We start from the raw sequence: 13898 nt of genomic DNA on the forward strand, positions 1-13898 counted from the left end.
ATGTATATAGGGGTTTAACTCCCTGACTTTTTATCCCTACTTTCTGCTTCATAGTCATGCTTAGTCAAAATAAGATCATCATCATATTATTTAAACTTCAGTTTTGTCAACTATCAAAACTCACTGCGTGCCGACACCTTTTTTCATAAAGTAACATAAAAGGCTGTTACTCTGGTTTCACAGCGCATGAGAAGAGCGTTTTTTATCAGCGTGCATGTAAACAACCGGGATTCACACCAGGATCAGGAGCAGCGTGTGTGAGGTGCGCTGAAATGTTTCTCTGTATAATCAAAATGTTTGGTTGTAAAAGCTCATCTACAAGCTTATTAATTCTGAAAATGATTATTGTTATGATTATTTTGCTAACCATTAGTTTATTTTGTTAAATGTTAATATTAAGTTATCAGTGATTGTTGTTAGTTTCACTTAGTATTAGTTTTTCATATTTTTTATGTGAATTTTATTGCAGTTAATGAACGTGTTATGACCAACAGTTTTGGTATTACATTTGGTCACAATATTTTGATGGCCGTTTGTTGAATTGAAGTTACATAGCAACTAATTCTCATTAGATTATAAGTAGACTCTTAGGTTAAGGTAAGGGTTGTGGTTAGGGTTAGTGTAAGATGACATGTACTTGCAAAGTTTCATATAGTCAGTTAACAGATCAGTTAACAGTATCAACAGATATTAAGCAGACAGTCTGCTAATACTGAAATGGGCCATCAAAATAAAGTGTTATATTAAGTCTAAAATAACATTCACGCATAACACCAAGATTAAATTTTAAATAATGTAGTTCAGTTATATAGAGCAAAAATGAAATGATTGCCTCCGCACACAGTAGTTTGGAGGACATGCACAGAGAAATCAGTTCTTTGGTAACAAATGTTCCAGGAATAAATAAATGTATTCTGCTCATAAAGGGATGCTTTTTGTCATTTTCAAGAGACGAGAAGCCTGGAAAGCGTCAGTAAGATGAAAAGTCTCTGGAGACTAATTCACCTGGGGAAGGATGCGGATCTTAATCATGAGGGACCCAGTTCCCTCAGTGCTACCAGACGCTTTCCATAGAATGTATTTGCATATTTGTAAATCTTTAAAAATGGCATCGCGCCGCCACTATAGGTCAAAAGCAACCTCATTTAATCCTTTGAATATGAAACCAGTAATATATCTTTGTAGTTGCTTCTAAAATTGCTCTCTTTTTTATGTGCTGCCAGTAACTCCGGCATACCAATAGTGCTTCCGTCTGCAAGGCTGATTTTAATCTTTTGTAATTGGGAGGTACGGATGACTCACTTTGGGATTGATCTGCACAGTAATTTCCTTAAATGATAATGTGCAAATTAAGTTGCCTATGCACAAGCGTACTTTAGAAGTCACAGCAAGTGTAAAGAGCCTTTAAGCCATTAAAACCCTTGCAATGTTTCATCGTGTCAATCAGAGAGATAACTAAAGGAAGAAACGTTCTGTATTATCTGTTCCCAACCAATTAGCTTTCCGCTAAGCTGAAAGTGTGGGGTGTGCATTGGCCTACCTGTGTAATCCATGTTTGATAGTACGTTTAAAGTGTGCATGAAATTAAAGTTGTTGCCAGCTTTGTTAGCACACATTGCTAGTTTTCTGATTGGTAATGGATCCATACAAGTTAATTTGCAGATGATATTCTTAAATCAACACAGGCTCACTGTGAAAGCTTACCCCCGTATACATTTCTGGTGAGCATCAGTTATGTAGCCAGAGCTACGTATGGCTGCATTTCATCTTTAAAACAATTGAAATGGGTTGGTAAGATGCTGCCAACGGCTTCTGTTTCTTTTCGTGCTACCTGCTGACCGATTACCTCTATCTGTATGGCTTTTCAACTGTTGCCAGTTTGCCCAGTGGCTGGCTGCGTACGTGGGTGGACTTGAGATGCAGAAACAAAAGGCAAAAAAAAAAAACAGGGTAAGAACATGGTAAGATGTAAAAAACGTGGTAAAAATCAGGTGGGAGCAGGGCTTTTCTTTTTCTTGATCGCTTTTGAAAACACTGTCAGTTGGGTTTAGGCAAGGCAATATGGGGGTTAATCAATGTTTTTGGAAACACTATTGGTTGGGTTTAGGAAAGGGGGTGGGCAGAGGGATTTAAGCGAGAATAGTGGACGTGAATGGCACTCGTGAGAGAGATTTGAGATCTAAAAAAGCGTAGACATCGCTCTCTGGTGGATTCGTAAAAATTAAAACTGCAATAAAACATACCTCCTGAGACATATTTTGCGATCTCTAGAAATGTATATAGGGGTATGTATCAATGAGCCTGAGTTGTCCTAAATAGTTGAGTGACATTGAGAACAGTCACTGATTTTCAGATTTGTATCAGATCTTTTTCTGGAAATGTATGATTTAAGAAAAAAATACACCTCCATATGAAATACCATAGTTCGTTATCTGAGTCCATATTAAAATGACCTATTCATAAAAATTAGCTGTTGATGTGAATTTGAATCTGACAGAACTAGAATTGGGAACCATTCAGAACCTGCTCCAGAAACTTAACTATACAGTATTTTGATTGTGCCATTTATTGTTGACATGCATGGTTTTGAAGTACCTATCAATCATTAGGGCATGAGTAGATGGATTAAATGAATAGTTTACACAAAAATTTAGAATTTACAGTTAATTTTACAGATTTATTTATTTCTAATTCAAATTCTAGCTTGTTATTATTAGTTAATGCAAATGAGTTAAAAGGAACTAACAATGAACAACTGTTTTCATTAACTGATGTAACCTAACATAAACAAAATACTGTAATAAATGTTTTGTTCATTGTTTGTTCATGTTAGTAAATGCATTAACTAATATTAACTACTACAACCCTTTTGTAATGGGTTACCAAATAAAATAAAACACTCAATAAATGAATAAATAATAATAATATTAATACTACTACTACTACTAATAATAATAATAATAATAATAATAATAATAATAATAATAATAATAATAATAATAATAATAATAATAAAAAGAAAGGTAACACTTTAGTTTAGGTCACAATTCATGTTATTAAATACTGGCTTAATACTTGCATGTTAATAAAATATTCACTGTTATTCTGCATCCTATATCCTACCCAAAACCTAAACCCAACTTCTATCTTGCTAATAAACAGCTAATTAGTAGTTAGTTAATGGTTTGATAATAACTAAAATAAAGTGTTATAAAAAGAAAAATCTTCTGCTGAATGGAAAACCTAACAACTTTTGGCTGGTGATTTTTCTAAAAAAGATGTTCATCATCAGATGTTCTGATCAGATGTCCTGATTCTTCTAACCCTAATCTAACAGTCTACTAATAAGTTTGTATGTAGTTGTAAAATTCACAATGGACCATAAAAAGGTAACCCTCTTCCTTAAAAAAATACAAATACATAAAAAGTGCATAAGTGCATACACTCATAAGTGCATTTTCTGTGAATATGAAAAAAAAAACTAATTCCACAGCATTTTTATAACCTTGAAATGAGACATTACCCATTCCAAAGGCTTTCTGAAGGTTGTGTTTGTGTGCTGCATAAGTCATTGAGGCAAATCTTATTTCAGAAAAGTAACCATTGCATTCCAAAGTAGGAAAACAAAAATACTGTAATTTAAGCCTCACCAGCAACATAACTTTTCTGAAATGAGACATCCTCAGGGACAAATGTGACCTCAGCAGGGCAGGAGCATCAAAATGAGAGATACTTATGGTCAGGTCAGGAAAATAATTTCACCAATTTAGGCATGTGACCAAGGATGACGGAAACACTTGCTCTGCATCAAACCGGCATGAGAAGGGAGTTCAAATTCATGTAAAACAAGTGAGGAAGAAAGTTATTTTGTCATAAATTTCACACTTTTGTCATTCATAAAAAGTATTGAACATGTATTTGTAGGGATGTAACGGTATTGTAAATACCGTCATACCGCAATATTATTTTTTTTCGATATTACCGAAGTCGCATGACTCGGTAAAACTATAGGTCTTCTGAGAAAATTTGCTCAGGCGAATGAAGCGAACGGGAGGTAGCTGAAACTTCATTTCCCATCAGCCCCGGCGTGGCCATAATCCTTTGCGGTCTGTTGTCGCTACAGATCCAGTAATGCGGAAATGGAGTGTGCTGCTAGTAGCGGAGATGAAAAAAAGATGGAAATGATCGAACCTAAAGCGGGTGTTGTCGCCGCGCGCGTGCTGAATAGCGGTGCTGTCGCGCGCGTTCTGATCAGCTGTGTTGTGGCGCGCGTATTGTAAACAATGACTGTAAAAAATATGGACGACGCGACAGCCCTTTTTCCCATTGAACGCCTTGAGGGCAAAACACCTGCTTGACGGGCACAAACTGTCGCAAAAGACTGCTGAAATTGGAGCCAGACATGCGCAGAAGGATTGTCTGATGGAGCCAGAGGAGGAGCCGCGAAAATGAGCAGAGTCGAGCTTCCAATCAACGCTTTATGTAAAATCAACTACGCCCCCCGAACTTCTCAGCATGCGTTTGCTGTCATATCAACACAAATGGATGTAATAACGTTAACAAATATGAGGGTTTTATATATTCAATCACGCCAGCTCCGGGCCGCAGCGCATAACTTACTCGCGGCGTCGCGGGCTGATTCCGGCTCGCATGCGGCAGCGCCTGCTCGCTCGGCCGCCGCATCTGGCTCGATTGACTCGGACTGGAATCGGGCAGTGAGTCCAGGCATCCGGAGTAGGTCCAGCAGAGGTAACATTAGTCAGTCTGAGCTCTAAGAGATAAGTCTCCGGCAGGCGAGAATCTAGCCGGAACTGTGTTTTGCTATCTGGGTGGCTAGGCGTGTATCAGCAAACTAATAAAGCCCGAAAAAAGCCCTGAACTTAGCGAATAAACAGTGTTCCACCAGGATCATGTATGTCAGAAACTATAGTTTACTGCTGAACTCATTTTGTCATGGTAAAATAACACAGAAATCGAATAATAACATTTCAGTCTACTTCAGTCTCCTGCCGAAGCTCAGACGCACTGCTTTGAGAAACTGTCAATCACAGCTGTCAATCACAATGACACGCCCAGCATTAAATTACTGCTAAAAATAAACTGTTTACAAAAATGAAGATCTGCACCTATTTCAGCACAATAACCAGTGCCTTAATCGACCAGAACTATCTTTCGGGACATTTTATTGCAAGTGTAATAATTTTTTTTATTTGGGCTCAAGTCTCCTTCATTAACACGGAGGAGGCGGGCTTTATGACTTGTACTGCAGCCAGCCCCCAGGGGGCGATCTAACGGCCGAAACCTTCACTCAAACGTAGGCTTGCGGCACACTTGATTGTAAAGCGCCGAGGGGGGGTTGAGCGCGCATATTCAAGAGAGGTGTTGTCGCGCGCCTACTGAAGGGCTGGACTGGACGGAGGTTGTGTCGCGTCGCGGGGGCACTTTTGATCGTTTTGGAAGGGCATTTTCTATCCAAGACTAAAAAGGGCATGTGCACTGCACAGGTTGAGCCCTATGTTTGCACGTGCCTGCAAGTTGGGGAATACGACTAATAACAGTCATGGGGACTGCAGAAACACAGCACACTGTTCAGACTGATGCAGACATTGACTTGTACCGCAAAGAGATCTCTATCTCACTCATGGTTTGTCTTCTCAAGTGGGGGAAAGACAATGCACAACGTTACCCACTGCTGTCAACATGGACCAAGTCATATCTCTCTTGTCCCAGAATCCTCAGTCCCAAATGAGAGGGGTTTTTTCTGTTGCAGGGGACATTGTAAATACCCAGAGATACCAGCTTTTACCAGATAATAGTTATATGATAATTTTTCTTTAAACCCATCTCTATCTAAGTGAGTGATTAAATGTTAAATGTGATGAGTTTTTAACAATACTAAATTGAAACTTTATTTTTTTACATGGTTTAATAATTTTTTGTTATTAAAATTGAAGTTCCTGTTTCAAAGCTAACAGATATATGGCTAATTTGTATGTCATTGACACTTTTGGCACTTTTTTGGAGTATTTTCAAAAGTTTTTTTTTTCCTGTAAATGATTCAATAAATACCGTACCGTGACATTCATACCGAGGTATTACCGTACCGTGAAATTCTGATACCGTTACATCCCTATGTATTTGTATTATGTTTTGTACCAAGTAGGAAATATGCTTAATAGTTGACTTGTTATCTAATGTAAATGACTACTACACCTACGATCAGTAAAGACCACTATTGAATCTCTTTATATTCATCCGCAATAATATGAGCAACAATAAATAAAAGGCTTCTGTGTTTGTAACAGAGCCGGGCATTGGCACTGTACATGATGACGTCGTCTTTTCTTGCTGCCTTTGCCAAATGTGTTTCTAACGGCCACATTATGAGGCACAATTGCCCTGTTCCCTCCAGATTGGCCTCTAAAGTGAGTAGATCACAGAGATGCTCATATCGACTGGAATTTGCTTAGTGTTTACTGCACTAATGTTCACTGCGACACTGCCATTAGTGTGTAGTACATACATCAGCCATTGTACTGTAGTCTGATTACCAAACAAATGACTCTTATAAATTAGCTAATTTCAGTAAATCAAATCCAATGAACACGGCCACTGTAGTCCAGCTGACTGATTCTAGAAGAAATCAACGTTGAGAACTACTTTTATTGATTTGTTTTTAGCAAACTGTAGTTTTTCTGACTTATAAATCATACATCTAATTATTTTCCCTCCTATGAAATTTGAGTTCTTTTAAAAGGTGCTGTTTAACAGAGAGAATATTTTTAAACACATTTGTAAACATGCTAGTTTTAATTAATTACTAGAATCTTCCTTACAAACTGCTTTTAACCTGATGGCAGTGCACATTGTTTTAATAGTTATTTTGCAATATACTAGTATTCTGATTAAAGTGCAATGTAATGGCTGAACTTGTCAGGGCTCTGCCACTTCGGTCCTGTTTATTCTTGTTTTGGAGCTAGAGTCTGTACTGCTCTTGTCTTATCTTTGTCTTGTCTTTGAATGAATGCACTCTCCCATCTATGTCTTTGTAGCGGATGTGAGATCTCGTTCTTGTTGTGTTTATGTATTTTGTCCACAGCATGCTGTTCATTCTCAGTGCATAAGTCAAGTTTTTTTGGTTTTGATTTGGATCTAAACATCTATTTCGTATATGTGAACACATAGTAAGTGTACTCTCCAATAGTGTGTTCCTGTATTTATATTCAATTCAATTCATCTTTATTTCTATAGTGCTTTTACAAAGTATTGTATCAAAGCAGCTTAATTTAGAAGTTCTAGTAAACTGAAACTGTGTCAGTCCATATTTCAGAGTTGAAGTTTAGTTCAGTGTGGTTTAAATATCACTGCTGAAATTCCAAACACTGATAAGCAAATCCATCAGTGTGCAGCTCCACAAGTCCCAAAACAAGCAAGCCAGTGGTGAGGAACAAAATGTCATCAATTGACCAAAGTGAAGGAAAAAAAAAACATTGAGTGAAACCAGGCAGTTTGGTAAGACCATTTTTCCTCTGGCCAAACATTTTGTGCCAAGCTGCAGCAAAGTGCTGGAGGCTAGAGAAGGTATGAATAGGTCATCAATGGTTGTTTAGGCTGCCCCACAGGATCAATGTGAAAACTCGTCTGTCACTGGGCATTTCTAAGACCCTCCACATTTCTGGAACCCTGTTGTTTCCTGATCCATCCAACAAGGGGTGGTTGGGTTTGTGAGTTTTTTTTATCATACCTCTTCTCTTTTTGATGGTCTTTAAAACGAGTTATACAGGCTGGAAAGCAGCTGAAGGACAAAACAAGGCAAGGCAGGAATCACCTCAGAAAAAAATATAATGATATGGCACAGGACGGAAAACACAGGGAAGCTATAAATGAGACAAAATTAAGAGACAAACAGAAAAATTGGACGTGGCTAACATAATTAATCACACTGGTTCAACTGTCTGTTTTGGCAAAAAACAGAAATGGTGAGCAGGAGGAATCCTTTAGCTTGTAATAACTCTTTTTAAACTTTACTACATCTATTCAGCCCGTGATAGAAAAAACAAGCCATGCCCACTGTTTGCTCATTTAAAATTCAATTTCTCTAGGAACTGCGTCACAATACAAAAAAAAAAAATACAAAAAAAAACTGTAAATACTATTTTTAAATTATTATTAAAATCTGCATATTTAATTATCCACATCTTTTGAGAAACATTTTGGTTTGATTTGGATTTTCTGCTGGAGTGTTTCCAGTTTTGCTCTACTGTGCAGTTTGGGAGAAACTAATTTGTAATGTGTCAGTCAGTGGGCAGAGAACATCCTAGACGCTGAGAAGGTGTTAAAAAACAAAGGAAGGTTTCTTCCACTAAGACGGGGAAGAGTAACCCACGCTTGAGTGCAGAAATCTGCTAATGCTGTTTTTCTCTTGGGTTGAAATTAAATCTTACGCTAAAGCAAAATAATGGTTTTCTGTCCAAGTTTATTGGAAGAACAATTACACTCAATGATGCCCGCTGGTATTCGCATGCATAAATACAGACATTCATTATTTTGCATCATATGATACTGGATACAATGCCCTTCGTTCTGTGGTTTGAGCTAATGGATGAATTCCACCTGACACGGTTGGGCTTCACTCTATCAATCATACAGGCAAATGCAAGAGGTGGCATTATTTGACCACACAGTGTCAGCCTTGATAAATCTTGATTATGAATTGTAAACTGTGGCTTTCTGTTGACAGTGTGGTTTGGGAATGGTCTGTCATGGACTAATGAGAAGATTTGACACATGTACACACATACAAGCAGTGCAGCAGGTTATTGTTGATCTGCAATCTATAATAATCACTGTTCAGGAGCTACAGATTTTGACCGATTTTAGGCAGATTTAGAATTATTTGCAATACTGGATCTGCATTTGTATTGTCTTGATGGTTGGCGGTGGTGTTACACCATTAATCTTATTCTGGCCCATTTTAAAAAAATTTAATGGAAGTGTAGAGTGTAAAAGGCATAGTTTACCCAAAATTGGCAATTGTGTAATCAGTTACTCACCCTTGACTTATTTATTATTGGAATTCATTGACTTCCATAGTATTTGTTTTTCATGCTATGGGTGTTATTGGTTACAGGTTTCTAACATTTTTCAGAATATCTTCTTTTGGGTTCAAAGAAAAAAAGAAAAGAGAAAACAATCTACTGTAGTTTGGAACAAGTTAAGGGTGAGTATTTAATGACCAGGGGCAGACCGAGGCAATGAGCTGCAGGTGATCACTTCCCTGCCTCAGAGCACTCAAAGGCGGCACAGTACCACACAGCCGTCTCTCACACCTGGAGCATTGAGAGCAGATAATTCCTCTGCATACCGACGGCAAATGTTTTAGCACCGCAAGCGTAAGGTATTTCCCTGGTACAGTCAAACCGATCTGATTCTCCTCTGATCTAAATGTAATAATTTAAATAGAAGGTTTAGAAATTTTCTTGCTGTTGTTTACAATCACAGAGATTTTAGTGACACTAGTCTGCCAGCAATCAGAGTAGCGGTAGGTAGAGTTTGAAAGAGTGAGAATTTTGAGAACATTTGGGGAAAAATTAGAAATACTGCAAACAACAAAACGCAGCTTGCTTCACGATCCTGCTGTTTGGCCCAAACAGCTGTCACATGATGAGCGCGGTGAGCTTATTAAGAGAGAGGGCCTGTTCACATAACCGCTGATTTACAAACAACAATTATTCAATTCATATGAATAATGGTGACAAGATTAGTTTGATGGATTGTGGATTAAATTAGTTCACATGTTTTTTAAACTATAATTACTATTAAAATCTAATCACAATAAATAGCTAATTAACTGTACATTGGGTGCTTAAACTCTGTTCTGGAGGGCGGGTGTCCTGCAAAGTTTAGTTTCAATCCCAATCAGACGCACCTGGACTAGCTGATCAGGCTCTTACTGGGCTTTCTGTGCAGGTGTGTTGAGACAAGTTGGAGCTAAAATCTGCTGGACAACAGCCCTTCAGGACTGAGTTTGGACACCCCAATTGTACATGTACAGTACATAGTTTGTACAATAGATTTTTTTATTTGTGAATTTATTGCTTTTAATTTTACATTAGGAAGATAAAGATTGCTATAAATATTAAAATATATAAAATATACTTTAAATATTTAAATATATATAAGCTGTATCATACGAGTAGCAGTGCAATATATGGCTGTATATCAGCACCGGTGTGAGGCGTGCGTTAGGCGAGTGCCTTAGCGTCCCTCCAGTGCTGATCGTGTATATAAAAAAGAAAATCAAACATGGAGAGTCTAAAACCTTTTTGAATTAGGAACTACTTTTTTTCCGCCATTCATTCACATCTGTTGCTGACGTCAGAACAGCAGAAGCCATTACTAATTCACCAACGTCACTTTAGAGCTAGTATTTATTAGTATCATTAGAATGATTCTCTATAGCATAATGTCTAAATTGATGACAAAACAGCTAATTTTGCTCACATTTTGAGATTATTAGGCTGACAGAACAGACAGACAGAACTGTTTTATATATATATATATATATATATATATATATATATATATATATATATATATATATATATATATATATATGTATATATATATATATATATATACTGTATTAACATGCAGTTTATTGTTCAAAAATGCTAGGGCCCCATATCTGTAATTTCTTACATTCCCCAAATCTTTTAGTCCATCACTGATAATGACACAGTTTTCATTTTCGGGTGAACTTTAAGGATTTCCCTGCAATCCCCTGCACACACATATATGAAGCAGGGCGAAGAATACAAAGCACATATGTAAAGGATCAGAACAATGTGTAAGAATATGCTTAAGTGATTTAATTAGCAAATTTCGCTAATTGATTTTGCGAATCAATTTTGTCAAATGAAAGCACCCATGCTTGTAAACATAGTTGGTTATGTCTTTTGTAAATGTAAACCGAGCTGATCAGCATTTTGAGAATGAAAATGCCTGAGTATCAGAATATTGGGTCTGTGTATAAGCACTAAAAGTGATCATTGTTTTTAATCAAACAGCATAAGACAGACTAACATGTGGAATATTAATTATCTGTTTCATTTTTACAGTAAAGACTTTGCAGTGATGCATATTTTCATCTTCATGCTTTAACTTTATCTTTAGCTCCTTGTTTTTATCTTTGGTTACTCATGTATGCACCATTTAAATGATGAAGATAGTGCTGTAGGGTTATTATTTTATTGTTTACAGACCTTATTTATGCTTCCGCTGTTGTGATTTCATCATTGTTAGATATTTGTTGTGTGGTTATAAAGATGTTTAGAGTTCATCTTCTTCCTTAATGATGTTTGTTGAGGTTTGTGTGTTAAAACTGTTAAAGTGATGATTGTTTCTGCCCTGCTTTCCTATCTCCAGATAACGCATGACATTTGCTTTTATGTCAACTGAACGTGTGTATACAATTTTAATGATGATAAAGTTGTATTTATTGTAGAATGCATTGACAGATGATGTAACTTCATTTTGCTTTTACTAAACAGGGATCGTTTAGGTGTCTGAATTAATTAATCTTTAAATGTTGCAATGGCTGCGTTTATCACTCAAAACAAAGTCTGTATTCGGAAACGAATATAATTGCTTTCTGCTGTACTCATTCAAATTTTACATTTAAGCTGTTAGATATGATGCCTTAGCTCTGTAATTTAAGTCGGACAGACTTTAATTGAGTTTACTCCAAAAAACAAAGTTATTTTTTTAAAGCAGTCCTCATTTTTGTAGACTTTTTATTGTGTTGGTGGAAAGTTACTGCGCTAAGGCCATCAGAAAGTATTGACCTTCCTTCATTGGCCTCACAGCTGCCATAGACGCACACAAAATTTTAATCCAATCGACTGTATTGATTCACATTGTCAATTCAGTGAGATGTCTAGGAGGGTTATTCGAGTTCTTGACTCAAGATAAATGTGTGTTTGCTATATATGAATTATATTATGATGATTTTGCTCATTATATATTATCAAAAGTGTTACACACTAGGTTCTTATGTAGTTTGTTTGTTTGTTTTGTTTTTCAGTGCTGCAAGAAACAGATTCCAGTTCTCCGAGGAAAATTATTTCTTCTCTGTGTCGGTATATAGAAAATTCAGGTGAGAAGGTGTGCTTTCATTGATCTGTTTTGCTCACGCTAACTATACTCAGAGGTATAACATTTCTTAACTCTGAGCTTCCAGAAAACACTATCAAGAGCTTTTGTGGCACCTTTGTTTCACCCTCTGACTTTCCTCTTAGTTTTGTCCTCTTATTTTATTTTTTTTTTTACTGTTTCTTTTTTTCGTACAGGGTTTTATCTGAATTTTTTCGATCCCCAGACAGACACTTACTGGTTTGTGCAAATATATTTAATATCACAGAGTTTCATCATAAATTACAAATTGATTCCAGCCTGGCAACAGACCTCTTACACAATTAATACCCCAGTTGCATATTAATAAAGCAGCCATCAAATCAATATACACTGAGACAAATGGATATTATCACCCTTGAATATAAGCAGCAGCAGCAAAGCAGTATGATACAGTTAAAAATATACTGTTCTGTGCATAAAATATATATAAATATTACTTAAAATATATTGATTAGAATGAAGTACAACAATTTAAAGAAGCAACTATTTGTATTCAGCATTGAACAGGTTTTCTACATTTGCATTTATTTAACAGAGACTTTTATCAAAAGCCACTTCCAATAAAGCACAATGCAAACTGACAAAAAACTACACTCAGCGGCCACTTTATTTGGTACACCTTACTAGTACTGGGTTGGACCCCCTTTTCCCTTCAGAACTGCCTTAATCATTCATGTCAAAACTATGTGGAGTAAGCCATAGGTTCCCGGATGGTTTACTATTTATGGTAAAAAACTGTTAGTGTGAAACTGTCCATACTCTAATCAGTGACATTGCCCACAATACATTGTGCGTTGGACGTATATTTGATTAGAAATACAAACGTGGGTGAAAATGTAAATAAACTACAAACATGGTGGAAGAACGAGACCAACCGTCAAGTAGAGAGGCTTCGGTAAAGATGTTTGTATGACTGTCATAAAATATCTAGCCCACTGGAAAATATTTAAATAACTTTTTCTGTGTTATATTTCATCTGCAACAGCAATGCGAACTTATATAAAGACATGCTTGAACATTAACATCTGAATAATTATCTAAAGACCTGAGGAGATTTCTCTGCATGAAAGACTCTTGAATGGCACATTATCCTGCTGCTGTTGCTTGGCATATATCAGAACTGCCGTTCACTGGATATTTTCTCTTTTTTGGACCATTCTCTGTAAACCCTAGAGATGGTTACGCGTAAAAATCCCAGTAGATCAGCAGTTTCTGAAATACTCAGACCACCCCATTTGAGATTAACGACCATGCCACTTTCAAAGTCCCTTAAATCACCTTTCTTCCTCTTTCTGGAGCTTGCTTTGATCTGCAGCAGATTGTCTTGACCATGTCTACATGCCTAAATGCATTGAGTTGCTGTCATGTGTTTGGCTGATTAGAAAATTGTGTTAACAAGCATTTGGACAACTGTACCTAATAAAGTGGCCGGTTATTGTATATGGAAACATGCAGGTTTCAATAAACTAAATAAACCTGGAATAGCTATAAATATGAATTACAGACTTAAAAAAATGCACGTGATGCTTCTGCACAGGAGTATTGGAGTATTAAATGAAGCTAAATCTAATTTTGAAAGCTGATTATTAAATGAAATGGTTATTAAAGAAAACTAAAACTGTAATAAACGGTTTCATTGATCAAAGTAAAGTTTAATTAATATCAATATCATTCCTTAACTTTGAAAACTGGAAATACTGCAT

At 36.5% G+C, this 13898-nt stretch overlaps 1 protein-coding gene across 1 annotated transcript in view; it reads left to right on the forward strand.

Annotated features, from left to right (window-relative positions):
• lrp1bb (low density lipoprotein receptor-related protein 1Bb) overlaps nucleotides 1–13898 on the forward strand; it is a 631192-nt gene that overhangs the window by 28250 nt on the left and 589044 nt on the right. Inside the window, exon 4 of the mRNA XM_087268160.1 lies at nucleotides 12086–12157. Coding sequence (XP_087124286.1) covers nucleotides 12086–12157 — 72 coding nt within the window. The remainder of the gene's footprint in view (nucleotides 1–12085; nucleotides 12158–13898) is intronic.

This window comes from Danio rerio, chromosome 9 (genome assembly GCF_052040795.2).
Source record: "Danio rerio strain M-AB ecotype USA chromosome 9, GRCz13ab, whole genome shotgun sequence".
Classification (NCBI taxonomy): Eukaryota; Metazoa; Chordata; class Actinopteri; order Cypriniformes; family Danionidae; genus Danio; species Danio rerio.